The sequence below is a fragment of the Panulirus ornatus genome, chromosome 3, assembly GCF_036320965.1.
Source record: "Panulirus ornatus isolate Po-2019 chromosome 3, ASM3632096v1, whole genome shotgun sequence".
In the NCBI taxonomy this organism is placed as follows: Eukaryota; Metazoa; Arthropoda; class Malacostraca; order Decapoda; family Palinuridae; genus Panulirus; species Panulirus ornatus.
The window spans coordinates 30,655,109-30,679,343 of record NC_092226.1 but is presented as its reverse complement, the minus strand read 5'-3'; the positions used below and the strand labels follow the sequence as shown (position 1 = coordinate 30,679,343).

The window sequence follows — 24,235 nt, the reverse complement described above, 5'->3', positions numbered from 1 at the left end:
TGGCCAATGTACTTTCCTGTAGTTTTTGGATGTTTTTATTGGCTATATGGATTGGGTGGCATAGGTGTAGAATTATCAGAATCAGTATGTCATCATAGAAGTTGGGTTGTGTGCCCCAGATGGTCCATGTGTGGATTGCTGATGTGCTGGAACTAAGACCTGACAAATTTAGCTGCTGGAGGTGATAGATTGTGGTTCTGGTTACCAGTTTGTGGTTGTAGGTTGAAAATATTGAAAAGGATGTAGTAATTAGCCTCAGGGATCTTGGGTTTGGGTGTTGATCCATGCATATGCATACATTGGTTACCACATCAGAAGTAGATATGTGCTGAGACCTCTGAAAAAGCCTTCATATATTTTTAAGGCACGCTGATCATGAATGGGTTGTGAAGCATTGATCTTGCTATTTTTTTTTTTCAATCATTGACTAATTAATGTTTTTCTCTTTCATATAGATCCCACCTGTTGGCGTACCACTTCCAGCAGAGGGAGAAAAGAAGGAGGAGATGGACAAGGTATTACCAGACAACTTTGCATGCCCTCTGTTGTCTTGGGTCAATTTTGTAGCTTTTGATGGGCAGTCAGAATGCAGGGGGGATTCAATTTTTTCTTTACTACACTAGTTTACATAGGGATATGAAATTAGAAAGTTGATGAAAATAATGCTTTGTATATTTTTTCAGGATGCATATTGTTGTGTTCACTACTTTAAAATACACTTAAACCATAGAAATTATTTTTCTCTTTTGACAATTATCACAAAAGTGCTTTTTAAATCAGTCATATTGAAAGCAGAGTAGATTTAATGACAGTTTCATATTGATTTACTCATAGAAGTAGTGGCTACATAAGTCAAGTGATATTTTCTTTTGTAAATGTATCGTTCAGGATTTTAAATTCACCATAAAACGTTTACTAACAGCCCTGAGTTCATGTTGTGTATCATCAAAAGTAACAATCTGCTTGCAATTAACTTTTTTTATGAGAGTGGGGAAAAAGAATATTTAATAGATTTATGATGTAAAAACCAATCCATCTGTTATCTTTGTTGCTGCTCTATTCCTACAGATTTTACAAAGGGCTGTTGTCAAAGTGGTTATCCCAACAGAAAGGTAAAGAGAGAACCCGTCTTAGTTTGTTTACCACCCCAACCGGCTTCCCTGCCCACTGGTAAGTCTGTTCCATTACACCCTGCCAGTTGTTGTGTTTCTCTTTGGAATATAGCATTGTGTTCCAACATTGGAATATGGTTCCTAAAACTCATGGGAATTGATCAATGCTAGTATAACCTCCAGTAAGGTGATCCTTGATCCAAGGTAAGGTTTCAAGGCAGGCAGCTGGCAGGGTTAATTAAACTAGACTAATTGGACTGAGGGCTGTTTATTTGTGCTGTGGAAGATCCGTTTACAGAAACCATGAGAAGAGATGTGCTACAGCGTTGGAGATGATGGTTGACTCACCAGCTAGGGAGACTGAAGCTAAGTTGTGGATGTTCATGGCCAGAATTCCATGAAAGACCTTACTGATTCAGAGGAATTTATTGTAGAGCCACGTGGATCTACTAAAATTTTTGAATGAATACGTTTTTTCAGGCAGGCAGTCTTGAGATGTTAGGTTAATGTGGTTTGCCACACAGTCTATCCCGTACAGCTATCTGTTCCTCCTGATGTCTGCTTTGCTGTGCTGGAGCTGTGACTGAGTGTGTGTGGCAGGGAAGCATCTGAAGCAGCAGCAGCAGCAGCCGCCAGCTCATTACCATGCCAGTGCTGCATTTAGACCAGCATATCCTTTTTTTTTTTTTCCAGCTTGAAACAGATGAAAAATTTTTGGGGGGTTGTCAGGGTCACCCATAAGTCTATCCCACAGCATCAGCGAGTCATCTGCCATGGTGGGTGAGAGCAACATCCGGGTCAGCAGGAGTTGACCTCAGTTGGCCTTTCTCTCCCAGTGGGGACTCCCAAAGACTCCCAGCCATTGGAAACTGATGCAGTGACTTTTCTAGTGAACTTGGTGGACATGTCCTATGGGTCAACTATCTCATGGCCTGTATTTGTCTGGGCCCCTCTTAGCAACAGTTATAGGTACAAAGAAGGATATTCTAGTTCAAATGTGACAATAGCACTCAACAATTACCTGTCTAATGTGAAACATAAGAACTCAGAAGATTAAATACCAACTTTCCAATCACTATTTGTGCCATGAAGAATACCATGTTCTTCCATACCAGCTAACAGGTAAAACGCTTGCATTTTTCTCTAATTAATATATGAGCTCCAGAAGGAACAAGATTTTAGTGAGAATATTAGGTTCATATGTGGACGGACTTGGGTTGAGGATCTTAGGTTTAACATTGGTTTCAGGATGTTTCATTTATTAAGTAATCTTTCCTGCAGTAGACTCTTAATAAGTATTTCAGTAATTACAGAATTTGTATGTTTATATGATGAATGGAAGTATTGTATTTTATGTTAGTTACTCTTTAAAGAAAATTTTATAAGAGTTGGCTGCAATTTTAGTGTGTTTTACCCTTCTGTATTTAATGAAACAGATTTCTAAACTTTAGTTTATTATATCATTAGGTGATATATTTTTGTATGTTGGAATTGGTGACTGCACTTAAAAAGTTTCATTTAAGTTTCAGTTTGTTAATCTATGGCAGTCAAACCATATAATTTTGTAAGTTCTTGTTCACATGACAGTAGACAGTTGCACAGTAGCATTTTCCTGGCATATGAATTTGGCTGTAAATAAGCCTTGTAAAGTAATAGTTTATTACATATATGCTGAGTGTAACACAGTCATTCTAGTGATATCCATTTGCACTCTGTTACACTTCTATTTCAGCCAACTGATGAAGAGTTGCACCATGTGAAAAAGCTGTTTTTTCATATGTTTTGAAAAACTGTACATTTGGCTTTTTCTTAATTTTGTAGTGTATTTTTAATTCACAGCTTTTTTAGGTGTTCATTATGGGTAAAAAGTGTAATTCATCTTTTCATTTTGTTATTTGTTTGTATTTACTCATAGATTTATCAGAAACTCTTTGTAATATGTATATCCCTATGTTCCAACAGATCGTTATTGCAACTGATTCATCGCACTATAGAATTCATTGTGCGTGAAGGACCAATGTTTGAAGCTATGATTATGAATAGAGAACTTAATAATCCAGATTTCAGGTGAGATAATGAGTTTTTAGGTTGTACCATTAACTTCTAAATACAATAGTGAATTTCAGAGAATGAGTATGCTCATTAATTGTTTATTCTTTAAAAACATGCTTTCTCTATTCCCAGATTTCTTTTTGAGAACCAGAGTCCTGCTCATGTCTATTACCGCTGGAAGCTGTTTTCTGTGTTACAAGGGGATTCGCCCAACAGATGGTCTATCAAGCCCTTTAGAATGTTTAAAAGTGAGTTGTACATGATTAATCGTTCACATGGGTTATATGTTATTAACCAATACAGTAGGATCAATGGATTGAACCAGGGCATGTGTCTGGGGTAAACCATGGAAAGTGTGTGGGGCCTGGATGTGGAAAGGGAGCTGTGGTTTCGGTGCATTATTACGTGACAGCTAGAGACTGAGTGTGAACGAATGGGGCCTTTTGTGTCTTTTCCTAGCACTACCTCGCACACACGAGGGGGGAGGGGGTTGTTATTCCATGTGTGGCGAGGTGGCAATGGGAACAAATAAAGGCAGACAGTATGAATTATGTACATGTGTATATATGTATATGTCTGTGTGTGTATATGTATGTGTACATTGAGATGTATAGGTATGTATATTTGCGTATGTGGACAGCGACAAAGCAAAATAGTAGGATCAAGGATATAGCAAGAGATAGAAATCAAGAAAGTTCATATAGCATCAATTCATGTTGTATCATGTCATCCATTTCCTTTTAGATTGGGGTTTGGGGCTGTAGGGGAGTGGGGGAAATTGAATTTTTTTTTTTTTCTTTGTCGCTGTCTCCCGCGTTTGCGAGGTAGCGCAAGGAAACAGACGAAAGAAATGGCCCAACCCACCCCCATACACAATGTATATACATACACGTCCACACACGCAAATATACATACCTATACATCTCAATGTACACATATATATACACACACAGACACATACATATATACCCATGCACACAATTCACACTGTCTGCCTTTATTCATTCCCATCGCCACCTCGCCACACATGGAATACCAACCCCCTCCCCCCTCATGTGTGCGAGGTAGCACTAGGAAAAGACAACAAAGGCCCCATTCGTTCACACTCAGTCTCTAGCTGTCATGCAATAATGCCCGAAACCACAGCATCCTTTCCACATCCAGGCCCCACACAACTTTCCATGGTTTACCCCAGACGCTTCACATGCCCTGATTCAATCCACTGACAGCACGTCAACCCCGGTATACCACATCGATCCAATTCACTCTATTCCTTGCCCGCCTTTCACCCTCTTGCATGTTCAGGCCCCGATCACACAAAATCTTTTTCACTCCATCTTTCCACCTCCAATTTGGTCTCCCACTTCTCCTCATTCCCTCCACCTCCGACATATAGATCCTCTTGGTCACTCTTTCCTCACTCATTCTCTTCATGTGCCCAAACCATTTCAAAACACCCTCTTCTGCTCTCTCAACCACGCTCTATTTATTTCCACACATCTCTCTTACCCTTACATTACTTACTTGATCAAACCACCTCACACCACACATTGTCCTCAAACATCTCATTTCCAGCACATCCACCCTCCTGCGCACAACTCTATCCATAGCCCACGCCTCGCAACCATACAACATTGTTGGAACCACTATTCCTTCAAACATACCCATTTTTGCTTTCCGAGATACTGTTCTCGACTTCCACACATTCTTCAAGGCTCCCAGGATTTTCGCCCCCTTCCCCACCCTATGATTCACTTCCACTTCCATGGTTCCATCCGCTGCCAGATCCACTCCCAGATATCTAAAACACTTTACTTCCTCCAGTTTTTCTCCATTCAAACTTACCTCCCAATTGACTTGACCCTCAACCCTACTGTACCTAATAACCTAGCTCTTATTCACATTTACTCTTAACTTTCTTCTTTCACACACTTTACCAAACTCAGTCACCAGCTTCTGCAGTTTCTCACATGAATCAGCCACCAGCGCTGTGTCATCAGCGAACAACAACTGACTCGCTTCCCAAGTTCTCTCATCCCCAACAGACTTCATACTTGCCCCTCTTTCCAAAACTCTTGCATTTACCTCCCTAACAACCCCATCCATAAACAAATTAAACAACCATGGAGACATCACACACCCCTGCTACAAACCTACATTCACTGAGAACCAATCACTTTCCTCTCTCTACACGTACACATGCCTTACATCCTCGATAAAAACTTTTCACTGCTTCTAACAACTTGCCTCCCACACCATATATTCTTAATACCTTCCACAGAGCATCTCTATCAACTCTATCATATGCCTTCTCCAGATCCATAAATGCTACATACAAATCCATTTGCTTTTCTAAGTATTTCTCACATACATTCTTCAAAGCAAACACCTGATCCACACATCCTCTACCACTTCTGAAACCACACTGCTCTTCCCCAGTCTGATGCTCTGTACATGCCTTCACACTCTCAATCAATACCCTCCCATATAATTTACCAGGAATACTCAACAAACTTATACCTCTGTAATTTGAGCACTCACTCTTATCCCCTTTGCCTTTGTACAATGGCACTATGCACGCATTCCGCCAATCCTCAGGCACCTCACCATGAGTCATACATACATTAAATAACCTTACCAACCAGTCAACAATACAGTCACCCCCTTTTTTAATAAATTCCACTGCAATTCCATATTGTTTATTATATTAAAAATTGGCCCATCAGTTACGTTTTCTACTTAATGGCTTTTCGCATTAACGGACACCCCCTCCCCCGATTAGTCCGTTCAGTTGAGGGTTTACTGCATATATGAGAAAGAGAATCGGTCACAAGACTAATCCCTGTGGTACACCACTTTTTAAGTCTAACCATTCAGAGACATGACCATGAGTCACCAATCTTTACTTACAGCCAGTCAGCCAATTTTCAAATTTTTGAAATACAAGCCCACCTGCACCATGTGACAACTTGTGTTTGTAACCTTTGATATGGACCTTTATCAAATAGTTTTTGAATATCTAGATAGATGATATCAGATGCTGTACTTTCAGCGTACGGGTAGGTTATTTCTTAAAAGATTAAATCAAGTAGATTTGTCAGACTTGGGCAATTTCATCAAAGATTATGCTGTGAATTGTAGTAGTAGATCTCTAGAGGGTCTGCAGTCGTATCCTGATTCATTAGTATATCAACTACAGATGTTAAACTGATTGGATGATACTTCTTAGGGAGTAGTTTATTACCCTTTTGAATATCATTGTTACAGAGTAAATTTTCATTCCTCTGGAGAATTTCCCGTAGCAAGTGACTTATTGAAAAGGGTAGTCAAGAGGTTAACTATCTCATTTTTCATCTCTTTTAGTGCCCTCAGATAAAACATATCTGGGCTTACTATTTTATTTATTCTTATTCCATATAGCACTGATAGTGTATCTGTATCTTTTATTTTTTTTCAAAATGCCTTCCCCTTTTAACAGTTGAGCTGGATGTGGAACATGAGTTGTATCTATTTGTAAATGCAGATGCAATGAAAATTCTCTTAAAAACTTTGCCATGGCTCTGTTGTATTGAGTCAAGTCATTTTCTGTCATTGATGACCCACTTGATTGGGTAACAACTCTCTTACTTCTACCATAAGTATAAAACTCTTTAGTGTTCATTTACTATTTTTCAGTAATACTCATCAAGCTGATCTTTGATGTGTGTCCTATTTTTTTAAGCAAATTTACTTCCATGCAGTTTATGTAATGTATTGTCATGCTGTCTTTTGCATTTTTTTGTTACTTCTACAGGCAACAAGCCCTTCTTATCATTACTCCATCACTTTGGCTTTGTTTTGAAACAAGGCTGTCTTATGTGTTGGTGCATGTATGCCCTCCACTACTTAGAAAGTAATATTAAATCTTTCCCAAGCCATACATCCATATCATCCCAGCTTTGCCTGTCAAGAGCAATATGAAGACCATTGAAATTTGCATGTATGATTTTTTTCTTAGCTTTCCTGTTAACCAACATTACAGGCTACATTGAAATTTACATCAAAAGTGATTTTTTGGTAATCACTTTACCAAACTTTTTTACCACTTTAACATTATGAATGAGATCCTCATTTGTAGGTAGAACTAAAATTGTTTCATCACAAGTAGGTTTCTCAACTAATTATGTTAGGGCATTTTCAAATAAATTTAGTAAAGCCCATGCCCCATGCTACTGGTAAAGTATTTTACCCACTTAATTACCATTATGTTGAAATCTTCCATTGTGGTGGAATCTTATTCATTACAAATTTCAGCCATTAGATCATAAAGTCTTTCGTCTGCTTCTGTTGTCTGTGTTAGGGGACTGTAGATGAATCTGTTGTTATTTTCATTCAAAACTTCTTTAATATTAATAGATATATCTTTCTTTCATCCTTGATCGATGTTTAATGCATTAGTGCAAGGAACTGCTAAGAAAGCCACATCCATACACATCCACTCTCTGTCATGTGTAATGCACCGAAACCACAGCTCAGTATCCTCAACCAGGCTCCAGAGACCTCTCCATGGTTTACCCTGGATGCTTCCCATGTGCTAGAACACTCCAGTGAGAGCACGTTGACCTCAGTATACCACATTGTTCCAGTTCATTCTGTCCTGTGCTTGCCTTTCATGCTTCTGCTTGTTCAGACCCTGATCGCAAGCTTGTTCCCTTTATTCAATATATATGTTTAGCGGTTAGCGTTCCTGACCATGATGCATTCAAGGGCCACCCAGGGTCAAATGCAAATGTTCAAATCCTAGTTACAGCAGTCAGTCCACAGTCAACCCAGCCCTCAACTGCCCCATGAATCACCTATGCATTTAAATCACCCATCATTGATACCCGGTCCCATGCAACAAAGCTGCTGACACATTCGCTCAGCTGCTCCCAAAATACTTGCCTCTTATGATCTTTCTTCTCATGATCAGGTGCATAAGTGCCACTAATCACCCATCTCTCTCCATCCACCTTCAGTTTTACCCACATCAATCTAGAATTTACTTCTTTGCACTTTGTCACACACTCCTACGACTCCTTAACTCTTGTCCTCTCACCAACCCCTGACTTTACACCTAAATCTATTCTAAACCATTCTTCCTCTATGCCCTTGAGCTTCATTTTACTCAGAGCCAAAACATTCAGGTTTCTTTCATCAAACACAATGCCTATCTCTCCTTTCTTCTCATCTTGGTTACATTCACACACATTCACACACCCCAGTCTGAGCTTTCGAGGAGGATGAGCAATCCCCATTTGACTCCTTCTTCTGTTTCCCCTTTTAGAAATTGAAATGTATATATTATGTATTTTTTTCATACTATTCGTCATTTCCCCTGTTAGCGAGGTAGCGTGAAGAACAGAGGACTGGGCCTCTGAGGGAATATCCTCACCTGGCCCCTTCTCTGTTCCTTCTTTTGGAAAATTAAAAAAATGAGAGGAGGATTTCTAGCCCCCCCGCTCCCTCCCCTTTTAGTCGCCTTCTACAACATGCAGGGAATACGTGGGAAGTATTCTTTCTCCCCTATCCCCAGGGATAAATATATATAGATTCTTATTCTTTTTTTTTTGACTGTCTATCTATCTCTATATCTCTGATGCCTGTTTTCCTCAAAGAACTCCCTCACTGGGGTGGCCATGGCATAGTCTCTCCAAACTGGTGAACTCCAGTCCTGCTTATTAGCCCCAGTGCCTCACCCTTACCAGGCCACTGGCAAAGGGCAAGTCTGGTGCAGTGTTTTCAGAGGCTCCAGCCTGATGTTCCAACTGACTACTTCTAAATCATGTGTCTACCTAAAGCTCCTGCCTAATGTTTCAACATGCTATTTTTACCTTCTGCTTCTATCTTCTACTTTGACCTACTGTTTCTACCTGATACTCCTGTCTAAAGTCCCAACATACTACCTATATCTCTTCCTCAAACCACCCCGCCAAAAAACAGGGCTAGCACATAGCTCTTACCATAGGAAAATCTAGTTTCACAACAACTAAAATGACTGGCTACTAATAAGCTTTCTCCCATAGAAGTATGCTAGCATATTCACAACTCTGGTGCGAGTTTCTGCTACACAAAGCCATGAATTTTTTAAGAAAGTATAACACATCAGAAAACTCCCTTAAAATGTTGCTCGAGATATTTCTGAAGATGTAACATAATAGAAATCACCCTAACAGTGCTCCTACCGAGATATTTCAGAAGAAAATGTAATGTAAGGGAAAATTCCTCTACAATGTTGCTACTAAGATATTCTGCAAATGATAAACATTTCACAGAATCTAGAATATTTTCCTTACCATCCTCTATTACCTCTCTTGTCAACCCACCCTTGCTCCTTAATCGTTGTCTGCCGTGTCAGCGAGGTAGCGCATGGAAACAGATGGAATGGCCCAACCCATCCTCATACACATGTATATACATAAACGCCCATACACGCACATATACATACATATACATTTTCAGCATATACATACATATACATTTCACTGTATATATTCTATACATACACAACATATATACATACATACACATGTACATACTCATACTAGCTGCCTTTTCATCCATTCCCGTTGCCACCCCACCTCACATGAAATATGGTAGAGCACTAGGAAAAGACAACAAAGGCCCATTCGTTCACACTCAGTCTCTAGCTGTCATGCAATAATGCCCGAAACCACAGCATCCTTTCCACTCCAGGCCCACACAACTTTCCATGGTTTACCCAGACGCTTCACATGCCCTGATTCAATCCACTTGACAGCACGTCAACCCCGGTATACCACATCGATCCAATTCATCTATTCCTTGCCCCCTTTCACCCTCTTGATGTTCAGGCCCCGATCACACAAAATCTTTTTCACTCCATCTTTCCACTCCAATTTGGTCTCCCACTTCTCCTCATTCCCTCCACCTCCGACATATAATCCTCTTGTCAATCTTTCCTCACTCATTCTCTCTCATGTGTCCAAACCATTTCAAACACCCTCTTTGCTCTCTCAACCACTCTCTATTATTTCCACACATCCTCTTTACCCTTTACTTACTTACTTGATCAAACCACCTCACACCACACATTGTCCTCAAACATCTCATTTCCAGCACATCCACCCTCCTGCGCACAACTCTATCCATAGCCCACGCCTCGCAACCATACAACATTGTTGGAACCACTATTCCTTCAAACATACCCATTTTTGCTTTCCGAGATACTGTTCTCGACTTCCACACATTCTTCAAGGCTCCCAGGATTTTCGCCCCCTTCCCCACCCTATGATTCACTTCCACTTCCATGGTTCCATCCGCTGCCAGATCCACTCCCAGATATCTAAAACACTTTACTTCCTCCAGTTTTTCTCCATTCAAACTTACCTCCCAATTGACTTGACCCTCAACCCTACTGTACCTAATAACCTAGCTCTTATTCACATTTACTCTTAACTTTCTTCTTTCACACACTTTACCAAACTCAGTCACCAGCTTCTGCAGTTTCTCACATGAATCAGCCACCAGCGCTGTGTCATCAGCGAACAACAACTGACTCGCTTCCCAAGTTCTCTCATCCCCAACAGACTTCATACTTGCCCCTCTTTCCAAAACTCTTGCATTTACCTCCCTAACAACCCCATCCATAAACAAATTAAACAACCATGGAGACATCACACACCCCTGCTACAAACCTACATTCACTGAGAACCAATCACTTTCCTCTCTCTACACGTACACATGCCTTACATCCTCGATAAAAACTTTTCACTGCTTCTAACAACTTGCCTCCCACACCATATATTCTTAATACCTTCCACAGAGCATCTCTATCAACTCTATCATATGCCTTCTCCAGATCCATAAATGCTACATACAAATCCATTTGCTTTTCTAAGTATTTCTCACATACATTCTTCAAAGCAAACACCTGATCCACACATCCTCTACCACTTCTGAAACCACACTGCTCTTCCCCAGTCTGATGCTCTGTACATGCCTTCACACTCTCAATCAATACCCTCCCATATAATTTACCAGGAATACTCAACAAACTTATACCTCTGTAATTTGAGCACTCACTCTTATCCCCTTTGCCTTTGTACAATGGCACTATGCACGCATTCCGCCAATCCTCAGGCACCTCACCATGAGTCATACATACATTAAATAACCTTACCAACCAGTCAACAATACAGTCACCCCCTTTTTTAATAAATTCCACTGCAATTCCATATTGTTTATTATATTAAAAATTGGCCCATCAGTTACGTTTTCTACTTAATGGCTTTTCGCATTAACGGACACCCCCTCCCCCGATTAGTCCGTTCAGTTGAGGGTTTACTGCATATATGAGAAAGAGAATCGGTCACAAGACTAATCCCTGTGGTACACCACTTTTTAAGTCTAACCATTCAGAGACATGACCATGAGTCACCAATCTTTACTTACAGCCAGTCAGCCAATTTTCAAATTTTTGAAATACAAGCCCACCTGCACCATGTGACAACTTGTGTTTGTAACCTTTGATATGGACCTTTATCAAATAGTTTTTGAATATCTAGATAGATGATATCAGATGCTGTACTTTCAGCGTACGGGTAGGTTATTTCTTAAAAGATTAAATCAAGTAGATTTGTCAGACTTGGGCAATTTCATCAAAGATTATGCTGTGAATTGTAGTAGTAGATCTCTAGAGGGTCTGCAGTCGTATCCTGATTCATTAGTATATCAACTACAGATGTTAAACTGATTGGATGATACTTCTTAGGGAGTAGTTTATTACCCTTTTGAATATCATTGTTACAGAGTAAATTTTCATTCCTCTGGAGAATTTCCCGTAGCAAGTGACTTATTGAAAAGGGTAGTCAAGAGGTTAACTATCTCATTTTTCATCTCTTTTAGTGCCCTCAGATAAAACATATCTGGGCTTACTATTTTATTTATTCTTATTCCATATAGCACTGATAGTGTATCTGTATCTTTTATTTTTTTTCAAAATGCCTTCCCCTTTTAACAGTTGAGCTGGATGTGGAACATGAGTTGTATCTATTTGTAAATGCAGATGCAATGAAAATTCTCTTAAAAACTTTGCCATGGCTCTGTTGTATTGAGTCAAGTCATTTTCTGTCATTGATGACCCACTTGATTGGGTAACAACTCTCTTACTTCTACCATAAGTATAAAACTCTTTAGTGTTCATTTACTATTTTTCAGTAATACTCATCAAGCTGATCTTTGATGTGTGTCCTATTTTTTTAAGCAAATTTACTTCCATGCAGTTTATGTAATGTATTGTCATGCTGTCTTTTGCATTTTTTTGTTACTTCTACAGGCAACAAGCCCTTCTTATCATTACTCCATCACTTTGGCTTTGTTTTGAAACAAGGCTGTCTTATGTGTTGGTGCATGTATGCCCTCCACTACTTAGAAAGTAATATTAAATCTTTCCCAAGCCATACATCCATATCATCCCAGCTTTGCCTGTCAAGAGCAATATGAAGACCATTGAAATTTGCATGTATGATTTTTTTCTTAGCTTTCCTGTTAACCAACATTACAGGCTACATTGAAATTTACATCAAAAGTGATTTTTTGGTAATCACTTTACCAAACTTTTTTACCACTTTAACATTATGAATGAGATCCTCATTTGTAGGTAGAACTAAAATTGTTTCATCACAAGTAGGTTTCTCAACTAATTGTGTTAGGGCATTTTCAAATAAATTTAGTAAAGCCCATGCCCCATGCTACTGGTAAAGTATTTTACCCACTTAATTACCATTATGTTGAAATCTTCCATTGTGGTGGAATCTTATTCATTACAAATTTCAGCCATTAGATCATAAAGTCTTTTGTCTGCTTCTGTTGTCTGTGTTAGGGGACTGTAGATGAATCTGTTGTTATTTTCATTCAAAACTTCTTTAATATTAATAGATATATCTTTCTTTCATCCTTGATCGATGTTTAACGCATTAGTGCAAGGAACTGCTAAGAAAGCCACATCCATACACATCCACTCTCTGTCATGTGTAATGCACCGAAACCACAGCTCAGTATCCTCAACCAGGCTCCAGAGACCTCTCCATGGTTTACCCTGGATGCTTCCCATGTGCTAGAACACTCCAGTGAGAGCACGTTGACCTCAGTATACCACATTGTTCCAGTTCATTCTGTCCTGTGCTTGCCTTTCATGCTTCTGCTTGTTCAGACCCTGATCGCAAGCTTGTTCCCCTTTATTCAATATATATGTTTAGCGGTTAGCGTTCCTGACCATGATGCATTCAAGGGCCACCCAGGGTCAAATGCAAATGTTCGAATCCTAGTTACAGCAGTCAGTCCACAGTCAACCCAGCCCTCAACTGCCCCATGAATCACCTATGCATTTAAATCACCCATCATTGATACCCGGTCCCATGCAACAAAGCTGCTGACACATTCGCTCAGCTGCTCCCAAAATACTTGCCTCTTATGATCTTTCTTCTCATGATCAGGTGCATAAGTGCCAATAATCACCCATCTCTCTCCATCCACCTTCAGTTTTACCCACATCAATCTAGAATTTACTTCTTTGCACTTTGTCACACACTCCTACGACTCCTTAACTCTTGTCCTCTCACCAACCCCTGACTTTACACCTAAATCTATTCTAAACCATTCTTCCTCTATGCCCTTGAGCTTCATTTTACTCAGAGCCAAAACATTCAGGTTTCTTTCATCAAACACAATGCCTATCTCTCCTTTCTTCTCATCTTGGTTACATTCACACACATTCACACACCCCAGTCTGAGCTTTCGAGGAGGATGAGCAATCCCCATTTGACTCCTTCTTCTGTTTCCCCTTTTAGAAATTGAAATGTATATATTATGTATTTTTTTCATACTATTCGTCATTTCCCCTGTTAGCGAGGTAGCGTGAAGAACAGAGGACTGGGCCTCTGAGGGAATATCCTCACCTGGCCCCTTCTCTGTTCCTTCTTTTGGAAAATTAAAAAAATGAGAGGAGGATTTCTAGCCCCCCCGCTCCCTCCCCTTTTAGTCGCCTTCTACAACATGCAGGGAATACGTGGGAAGTATTCTTTCTCCCCTATCCCCAGGGATAAATATATATAGATTCTTATTCTTTTTTTTTTGACTGTCTATCTATCTCTATATCTCTGATGCCTGTTTTCCTCAAAGAACTCCCTCACTGGGGTGGCCATGGCATAGTCTCTCCAAACTGGTGAACTCCAGTCCTGCTTATTAGCCCCAGTGCCTCACCCTTACCAGGCCACTGGCAAAGGGCAAGTCTGGTGCAGTGTTTTCAGAGGCTCCAGCCTGATGTTCCAACTGACTACTTCTAAATCATGTGTCTACCTAAAGCTCCTGCCTAATGTTTCAACATGCTATTTTTACCTTCTGCTTCTATCTTCTACTTTGACCTACTGTTTCTACCTGATACTCCTGTCTAAAGTCCCAACATACTACCTATATCTCTTCCTCAAACCACCCCGCCAAAAAACAGGGCTAGCACATAGCTCTTACCATAGGAAAATCTAGTTTCACAACAACTAAAATGACTGGCTACTAATAAGCTTTCTCCCATAGAAGTATGCTAGCATATTCACAACTCTGGTGCGAGTTTCTGCTACACAAAGCCATGAATTTTTTAAGAAAGTATAACACATCAGAAAACTCCCTTAAAATGTTGCTCGAGATATTTCTGAAGATGTAACATAATAGAAATCACCCTAACAGTGCTCCTACCGAGATATTTCAGAAGAAAATGTAATGTAAGGGAAAATTCCTCTACAATGTTGCTACTAAGATATTCTGCAAATGATAAACATTTCACAGAATCTAGAATATTTTCCTTACCATCCTCTATTACCTCTCTTGTCAACCCACCCTTGCTCCTTTGCCAATCTTGTTTTAAGTTCTCCTATGTGACACAATTAAAACAACACCACAACCAAGATGACAAAAATTCCATTATTATGAAAAGTTAAGTCTTCAGAGTTTATGCCAGTATTTGTAATCTAGTAAAAGAGAGTGACAGCAATCACAACCAATTGTAAATGTGACGGAAAACTCAATACAAATTACTCTTACAACAAAACAAATTTGTTTCTTACAGCTGCTTGGAAAATACATGTTCATTACTATCACACCACTATTGACATCCAAGGCTTCTAAATAAAGAACTGCAAAGTTTAGCCAAATAAATAACCAAAGAAAAACCAGAAAACTTCATAAAACCCTTGTTTTCTAATATCACCAATTCACTGCACCAGTTAGCATCACAGATCCTTCACAAAAATACACTTTTGATAACCACAAGTATAATATTATATTATACTTAATCGTTGTCTGCCGTGTCAGCGAGGTAGCGCATGGAAACAGATGGGGAATGGCCCAACCCATCCTCATACACATGTATATACATAAACGCCCATACACGCACATATACATACATATACATTTCAGCATATACATACATATACATTTCACTGTATATATTCATATACATACACAGACATATACATACATACACATGTACATACTCATACTAGCTGCCTTCATCCATTCCCGTTGCCACCCCACCTCACATGAAATAGGTAGCACCAGGAAAAGACAAAAAAGGCCACATTCGTTCACACTCAGTCTCTAGCTGTCATGTGTAATGCACCGAAACCACAGCTTCCTTTCCACTTCCAGACCCTACAGACCTTTTCATGGTTTACACCAGACGCTTCACATGCCCTGGTTCAATTGATTGACAGCACATCAACCCCGGTATACCACATTGTTCCAATTCACTCAGTTCCTTGCACACCTTTCATCCTCGTGTGTTCAGGCCCCGATCGCTCATAATCTTTTTAACTCCCTCCTTCCACCTTCAATTTGGTCTCCCACTTCTCCTTGTTTCCTCTACCTCTGACATATATATCCTCTTTGTCAATCTTTCCTCACTCATTCTCTCCATGTGTCCAAACCATTTCAACACACCCTCTTGTGCTCTCTCAACCACATTCTTTTATTACCACACATCCCTTTTACCCTTTCGTTACTTACTCGATCAAACCACCTCACACCACATGTTGTCCTCAAACATTTCATTTTCAACAAATCCACCCACTTCCTCACAACCCTATCTATAGCCCATGCTTCGCAACCATATGACAATGTTTTAACCACTATTCCTTCAAACATACCCATTTTTGCTCTCCGAGATAATGTTCTCACCTTCCACACATTCTTCAACGTTTCCAGAACCTTTGCCCCCTCCCCCACCCTGTGACTCACTTCCGCTTCCATGTTCCATCCGCTGCTAAATCTACTCCCAGATATCTAAAACACTTCACTTCCTCCAGTTTTTCTCCATTCAAACTTACCTTCCAATTAATTTGCCCCTCAACCCTACTGAACCTAATAACCATGCTCTTAGTCACATTTACCCTCAACTTTCTCCTTTCACACGCTTTACCAAACTCAGTCACCAACCTCTTCTGTTTCTCACCTGAATTTGCCACTAGCGCTGTATCATCTGTGAACAACAACTGACTCACTTCCCAAGCCCTCTCATCCATAATAGACTACATACTTCTTGCCCCTCTCTCCAAAAGTCTTGCATTCAATTCCTTAACCACCCCATCCGTAAACAAATTAAATACCCATGGAGACATCACATACCTCTGCCACAAACTGACATTCAGTGGGAATCAATTACTTTCCTCTCTTCCTACTCTTGCACATACCTTACATCCTTGGTAAAAGCTTTTCACTGCTTCTCACAACTTACCTCCAACATCATATAATCTTAAGACTTCCACAAAGCACTTCTATCAACCCTATCATGTGCCTTCTCCAGTTCCATAAATGAAACAATAAATGCATCTGTTTTTCCAATTATTTCTTGCACACATTCTTCAAAGCAAACACCTGATCCACACATCCTCTACCACTTCTGAAATCACAGTGCTTTTCCCCAGTCTGATGCTCTGTACATGCCATGACCCTCTCAGTCAGTACCCTCCCATATGATTTCCCAGGAATACTCAACAAACTTATGCCTTTGTAATTTGAGCACTCCCCTTTATCCCCTTTGCCTTTGTACCGTGGCACTATGCATGCATTCTGCCAATCCTCAGGCACTTCACCATGATCCATACATACATTGAATATCCATACCACCAATCAACAACACAGTCACTCCTTTTTGTAATAACTTCCACTGCAATACCATCCAAACCTTCTTCCTTGCCGACCTTCATCTTCCGCAAAGCTTTCTCTACCTCTTCTCTGTTTACCATACCATTCTCCCTGACCCTCTCACTTCATACACCACCCCAACCAAAGCACCCTATATCTGCCACTCTTATCATCAAACATATTTACCATATCTTCAAATTACTCGCTCCATCTCTTCCCACTTCATCACTACTTGTTATTACCTTCCCATTTGCCCCCTTCACCAATGTTCCCATATGTTCTCTTGTCTTATGCACATTATTTACTTCCATCCAATCCATCTTTTTATTCTCCCTAAGATTTAATGATACTCTCTCACCCCAACTCTCATTTGCTCTCTTTTTCACCTCTTGCACCTTGGTGTTGACCTCCTGCCACTTTCTTTAATACATCTCCCAATCATTTGCCCTACTTTCCTGCAGAGATTGAAGATATGATATCACATTTGTCTGTGATGATAGTATGAAGGTGAAATCACATTTCAGTAGGAGTTCATACGATTTTATTTCACATGTAATTTTTTCTATACATGTGGCATGACATGTTTTGTGGAGACAATCAACCCCATCAGGTGCCAGTTATTTAAACCCCAACATCACTCTGGAATACCACTGTCTAGCACCAATCAATACAGACCAACCACTGTCCGCTTTGTCCAGCAGTAACTGTTGAAATGGAGAGTGATTCAGGGGGTCATGTGGTGGGGGTTGACCTGGGTAGCTTGGTGTGTTTTGAAAAATGTTTTTTTTCTTTTTTATTGTGTGTCAATTCCCCACATAATAATTCTTTTAATGCTAGGATGGACTTATTAGTAATTAGACAGATATAATGTTGCGTATGGCATAATCAGCAGATGGATATAGAATAATGGGATTTTCAAGATATATGATGGGGTCATTTTCATGACAGTGTTGAGCAATCGCTTTTTTATGGGCATCCCTGTATACTGCAAGACAGTGCCAATAACACCTCTCCGTTCAAGTTTTTCTGGTCTGGCCCATATATCTTTACATGCCTTTCATTTGACGGTGTAAACACTCCCAGTTGTTGCATGATTTGGCTTACTATGTATTAAGGTCTTACTGATTGTGTTATTGTACTGGAGAGCAACATTACAACAACTGTTTTTTAGAACATCTTTGAGTAGCTAAGTTGGGAGAATAGGGCAGCACTGAACATTTAGACGTATCCATATTTGTCTCATTTTTGGTGCAAGAAGCATAAAATGTTTTCCTAGCATTCCAGTAAGATTTGTTCACAAATCAATTGGGGTGATATAACTGTATATAGATACATCTTAGATGACTACATTCGTCTAACAGGCTTATGAGATCACACATTCGTAGTGCTCTTAAAAGCAGACATAACTACAGACATTTTTATAGAAGAATCATGTACTGAGAATTAATGAATATAGCTCTCAGAATTGGTAGGCTTCCTGTAGATTTTAAAAGACAAATGATTAGATTCTCTAGTTATCAACACTTTAAGAAAGGACAGTTTGCCTACTTTTTCCCATTCAAATTTGAATTTGATAGTGGTTGGGTCTTATTTGATCATTAAAGAAAACATCACAGTCTTGGGAGGATGGCCGCAGTGACCACCCATCATCTGCGTATCTAAACCAGACTTTTGGATGATTATTGATTGAAGTTAGAATTTCAGTCTCAAAATATTCCATGAATAAGTTACTGAGAATAGGACTGAGAGGGTTTCCCATGGCAAGACCAAATTTCTGTCTATGAAAATTGCCTTCATCATCTTGGAAAACAGTATAAGAAACACAAAGTCAATGAAAGTTTTTATGGGCAGGAGCAAGTCAAGGTTGAGATTGGGCAATTCCTCCTTAAATATGTGATGGTTTCATTAATGGGTACGTTAGTGAAAAGAGAATTCATATCAAAGCTAATGAGTTTATGATGAGGCAAAATGATGTTTCTTTGTTTACAAAATCTAAGCTATTGATAACATGCAATGAAGAGATTTTCCCTAGAACATTGTTAAGGTGTTTTGCTAACTGTTTGATAATTTATAACAGTGAAATCTTAGAATTCATAACTAGGTTAAATCTAAGCAAAATAAGCTAAGAACCTCATATAATTGCAGTATCACCACCAACAAGTGCAGTGTAAAGAATGTAAATAAGCGCGCCCTACACACAACACTGGTAGTCTTGTGGCCATGGTAATTTCAAGTTCCCTCACGTAATTTTGTCTGAACTAAAGGAGGTGCCGAACCATCAGTTGCCGAAAATTTGGGGGTGTACCTGTAGCTCGCTTCCTAATATTTTTCATTTAGAAATTATGAAGAATTTTTTAAATACTTACATGTATTACACGTATTCCCTGCGTGTCGTAGAAGGCGACTAAAAGGGGAGGGAGCGGGGGGCTGGAAATCCTCCCCTCTCGTTTTTTTTTAATTTTCCAATAGAAGGAACAGAGAACGAGGCCAGGTGAGGATATTCCCTCAGAGGCCCAGTCCTCTGTTCTTAACGCTACCTTGCTAACGCGGGAAATGGCGAATAGTATGAAAGAAAAAGAAAAAAATAATGGATGATATAATTGGCCTGTGAGGGGACGTCCGTCTTTGTGAGTTTTTGGAAGACCATATATATTGGGAGGAGAGGGATTAACCATCCTTACTGACTTCAGAATATACTGTTGCTTATTTATTGGTTGCGTCTCAAGTTAAAGGTCTTTACTTTATTGTTAAGGGGATTAGGTGTTAAGCTTTCATATGTATCAGTATCATTTAAAAGCTCCTGAAGTTTACATCTATAATCATCTGTATTCAGAATCACAAACTGGCTAGTCTTATCTGATTTGATGCTGTGAATATCTCCATTTTTCTTGATTTGCAATGGCTCTCTGGAATCTCTGTGGCAGGTCAGTACATTTACGGACACTTTCACTGGCCAGGGCACTAAATGGGATGGCCTTTATTAGGTCTTCAGCTGCCCATGCTGTCATAGCTCAAAAAAGATAGTATGGATTTTTTTTTAGTAAATATGATGGTTACACAGGTATATACAGTAACTCCTCACCATCATAGAGGCAGAAATTTGATAGCTTGCATGTTACAGTAGACTAAAATAGCATTGATGAAAGGAGGGACAAGCTTCTTCATTTTGACTATGTGAGAACTCCAGTCTACATCACCATTTTGCAAGGCTAACTCCTCATTCACTGATGCCTCAACATATACCAGCTGATTGGGCCCTCCACACACTTGTCTGCTAGCTTCTATGAATATGCTTTTTATGGTATAGGATATTGTATAATGTTTTCCCAAAAATACATCATCCAAACAGCTTTTTTGGCAACTGTGTGTATGGGTTCATCATTGTGCATCTTGCAGCTTCTTTTTTGTTTCTACAGACAGTGACCACCATTTTATAGTGTAGATTAACTAAGGCAAATCATTGTGATTGGCTTGGCAAGAAGGATAATGCTTTTGGCATTGGTATTCAGTTGTTGTGTGATACTGCTGTTGCTTAGGATTCTTCTGACCAGATATTGATTGAATAGTTTTGTCAGTGGATTGAACCAGGGCATGTGAAGCGTCTGGGGTAAACCATGGAAAGTTTTGTGGGGCCTGGATGTGGAAAGGGAATTGTGGTTTCAGTGCATTATACATGACAGCTAGAGACTGAGTGTGAACGAATGTGGCCTTTGTTGTCTTTTCCTAGCGCTACCTCTCGCATGTGCGGGGGGGAGGGGGTTGTCATTTCATGTGTGGCAGGGTGGCGATAGGAATGAATAAAGGCAGCAAGTATGAATTATGCGTAAGACAAGGGAGCAAATGGGAACTTCAGTGAAGGGCGCAAATGGGGAGGTGATAACAAGTAGCGGTGATGTGAGAAGGAGATGGAATGAGTATTTTGAAGGTTTGTTGAATGTGTCTGATGACAGAGTGGCAGATATAGGGTGTTTTGGTCGAGGTGGTGTGCAAAGTGAGAGGGTTAGGGAAAATGATTTGGTAAACAGAGAAGAGGTAGTAAAAGCTTTGCGGAAGATGAAAGCCGGCAAGGCAGCAGGTTTGGATGGTATTGCAGTGGAATTTATTAAAAAAGGGGGTGACTGTATTGTTGACTGGTTGGTAAGGTTATTTAATGTATGTATGACTCATGGTGAGGTGCCTGAGGATTGGCGGAATGCGTGCATAGTGCCATTGTACAAAGGCAAAGGGGATAAGAGTGAGTGCTCAAATTACAGAGGTATAAGTTTGTTGAGTATTCCTGGTAAATTATATGGGAGGGTATTGATTGAGAGGGTGAAGGCATGTACAGAGCATCAGATTGGGGAAGAGCAGTGCGGTTTCAGAAGTGGTAGAGGATGTGTGGATCAGGTGTTTGCTTTGAAGAATGTATGTGAGAAATACTTAGAAAAGCAAATGGATTTGTATGTAGCATTTATGGATCTGGAGAAGGCATATGATAGAGTTGATAGAGATGCTCTGTGGAAGGTATTAAGAATATATGGTGTGGGAGGCAAGTTGTTAGAAGCAGTGAAAAGTTTTTATCGAGGATGTAAGGCATGTGTACGTGTAGGAAGAGAGGAAAGTGATTGGTTCTCAGTGAATGTAGGTTTGCGGCAGGGGTGTGTGATGTCTCCATGGTTGTTTAATTTGTTTATGGATGGGGTTGTAAGGGAGGTAAATGCAAGAGTCCTGGAAAGAGGGGCAAGTATGAAGTCTGTTGGGGATGAGAGAGCTTGGGAAGTGAGTCAGTTGTTGTTCGCTGATGATACAGCGCTGGTGGCTGATTCATGTGAGAAACTGCAGAAGCTGGTGACTGAGTTTGGTAAAGTGTGTGGAAGAAGAAAGTTGAGAGTAAATGTGAATAAGAGCAAGGTTATTAGGTACAGTAGGGGTGAGGGTCAAGTCAATTGGGAGGTGAGTTTGAATGGAGAAAAACTGGAGGAAGTGAAGTGTTTTAGATATCTGGGAGTGGATCTGTCAGCAGATGGAACCATGGAAGCGGAAGTGGATCATAGGGTGGGGGAGGGGGCGAAAATTTTGGGAGCCTTGAAAAATGTGTGGAAGTCGAGAACATTATCTCGGAAAGCAAAAATGGGTATGTTTGAGGGAATAGTGGTTCCAACAATGTTGTATGGTTGCGAGGCGTGGGCTATGGATAGAGATGTGCGCAGGAGGATGGATGTGCTGGAAATGAGATGTTTGAGGACAATGTGTGGTGTGAGGTGGTTTGATCGAGTAAGTAACGTAAGGGTAAGAGAGATGTGTGAAAATAAAAAGAGCGTGGTTGAGAGAGCAGAAGAGGGTGTTTTGAAATGGTTTGGGCACATGGAGAGAATGAGTGAGGAGAGATTGACCAAGAGGATATATGTGTCGGAGGTGGAGGGAACGAGGAGAAGAGGGAGACCAAATTGGAGGTGGAAAGATGGAGTGAAAAAGATTTTGTGTGATCGGGGCCTGAACATGCAGGAGGGTGAAAGGAGGGCAAGGAATAGAGTGAATTGGAGTCATGTGGTATACAGGGGTTGACGTGCTGTCAGTGGATTGAATCAAGGCATGTGAAGCGTCTCGGGTAAACCATGGAAAGCTGTGTAGGTATGTATATTTGCGTGTGTGGACGTGTGTATGTACATGTGTATGGGGGGGGGGGGGTTGGGCCATTTCTTTCGTCTGTTTCCTTGCGCTACCTCGCAAACGCGGGAGACAGCGACAAAGTATAAAAAAAAAAAAAAAAAAAAAAGTATATGTATGTATACGTTGAATTGTGTAGGTATATATATGTGTGTGTGTGGACATGTATGTCTATACATGCGTATGTGGGTGGGTTGGGCCATTCTTTCGCCTGTTTCCTTGCACTCCCTCGCTAGTGCGGGGAAACAGCGACAAAGTATAATAAATGAATAAATGAATTAATAGTTTTGAAAGGTTTGATTTCCATTTTAGATTACTTAAGTCCTCTGTTCCTGGACATGATTTAGGCTGGGACTTATGAATGTACAACTTTGTACTATATAGATTGTGTATATATGTCATGGTGCCTTCAACATTTTCCTTTACAGTTATTTTAACCACAATTATATGAAGGTTGCACTTGAATGAGAATACTTATGATATTTATCATTGGCTTGTTTTGAGGATAGATGTATGAATTGATCGTCAGTTTTGTATTATAAGAGATTTTGATGATATGCAGTTGCTCATTCATGTGTCCTTCCTAGAATTTGAAGAATCTCTCTCTCTCTCATGTTGGCACTTGAGATAGTAGTGGCCTTTTTGGGCGAGACAGACTGGGCTAGTGTGCATTGCCCCACACTGCAGGGGTCCCAATATTTTTTGTCCTGGTGTTATTTGTATTTCTTTATTATCAGTATTGTATTAAGTTACTTATATTGCAGTTTCAGCCCTAAGAGTCCCTTATTGACTTTTTGTCTTGGGGCGCAATAGTATTAAGAACACCTCTACTTGAGCTTATTTTGTACAGTATTCCCTGAGATAGACATTTAAGCTCAGGTCCCTATTGTGGTTGAAATTCTTTTTGGACATCACACTCTTCATCTCTTATAACAGAGTCATCTGACATCCAAGTGTTCGATATTAAAGTTTTTTAAAGTTATTAGACACCTAGAATGTGACCAGTTGCATATATATTCTGCAAAATTGAAAAATTTTCTTCATATTTAATGCATATAATTCTTAATAGATGGCTCAATATGGAAACCACCACCTCTCAACCCGTTTTTGCAAGGAATGCCAGAAGAGCTGATAAAGAGAGAAGAGGAGGAAGAAGACAAAAATAAGAAGGGATCCTTGTCTAATGCGTAAGTATGGCACACATGGATTTGTATTTATTTTTAGGACTTTTAAAG

The 24,235-nt window shown here is 39.9% G+C and overlaps 1 protein-coding gene across 4 annotated transcripts in view; it reads left to right on the top strand.

Moving 5' to 3' along the window:
- The window catches only part of LOC139761845 (U2 snRNP-associated SURP motif-containing protein), a 434,305-nt gene that overhangs the window by 174,033 nt on the left and 236,037 nt on the right, over nucleotides 1–24,235 (top strand). For all 4 annotated transcript variants that reach the window (XM_071686407.1, XM_071686396.1, XM_071686389.1 and 1 more), the window contains 5 exons: nucleotides 456–515; nucleotides 1,069–1,112; nucleotides 3,075–3,179; nucleotides 3,297–3,412; nucleotides 24,070–24,187. In XM_071686407.1, coding sequence (XP_071542508.1) covers nucleotides 456–515; nucleotides 1,069–1,112; nucleotides 3,075–3,179; nucleotides 3,297–3,412; nucleotides 24,070–24,187 — 443 coding nt within the window. The remainder of the gene's footprint in view (nucleotides 1–455; nucleotides 516–1,068; nucleotides 1,113–3,074; nucleotides 3,180–3,296; nucleotides 3,413–24,069; nucleotides 24,188–24,235) is intronic.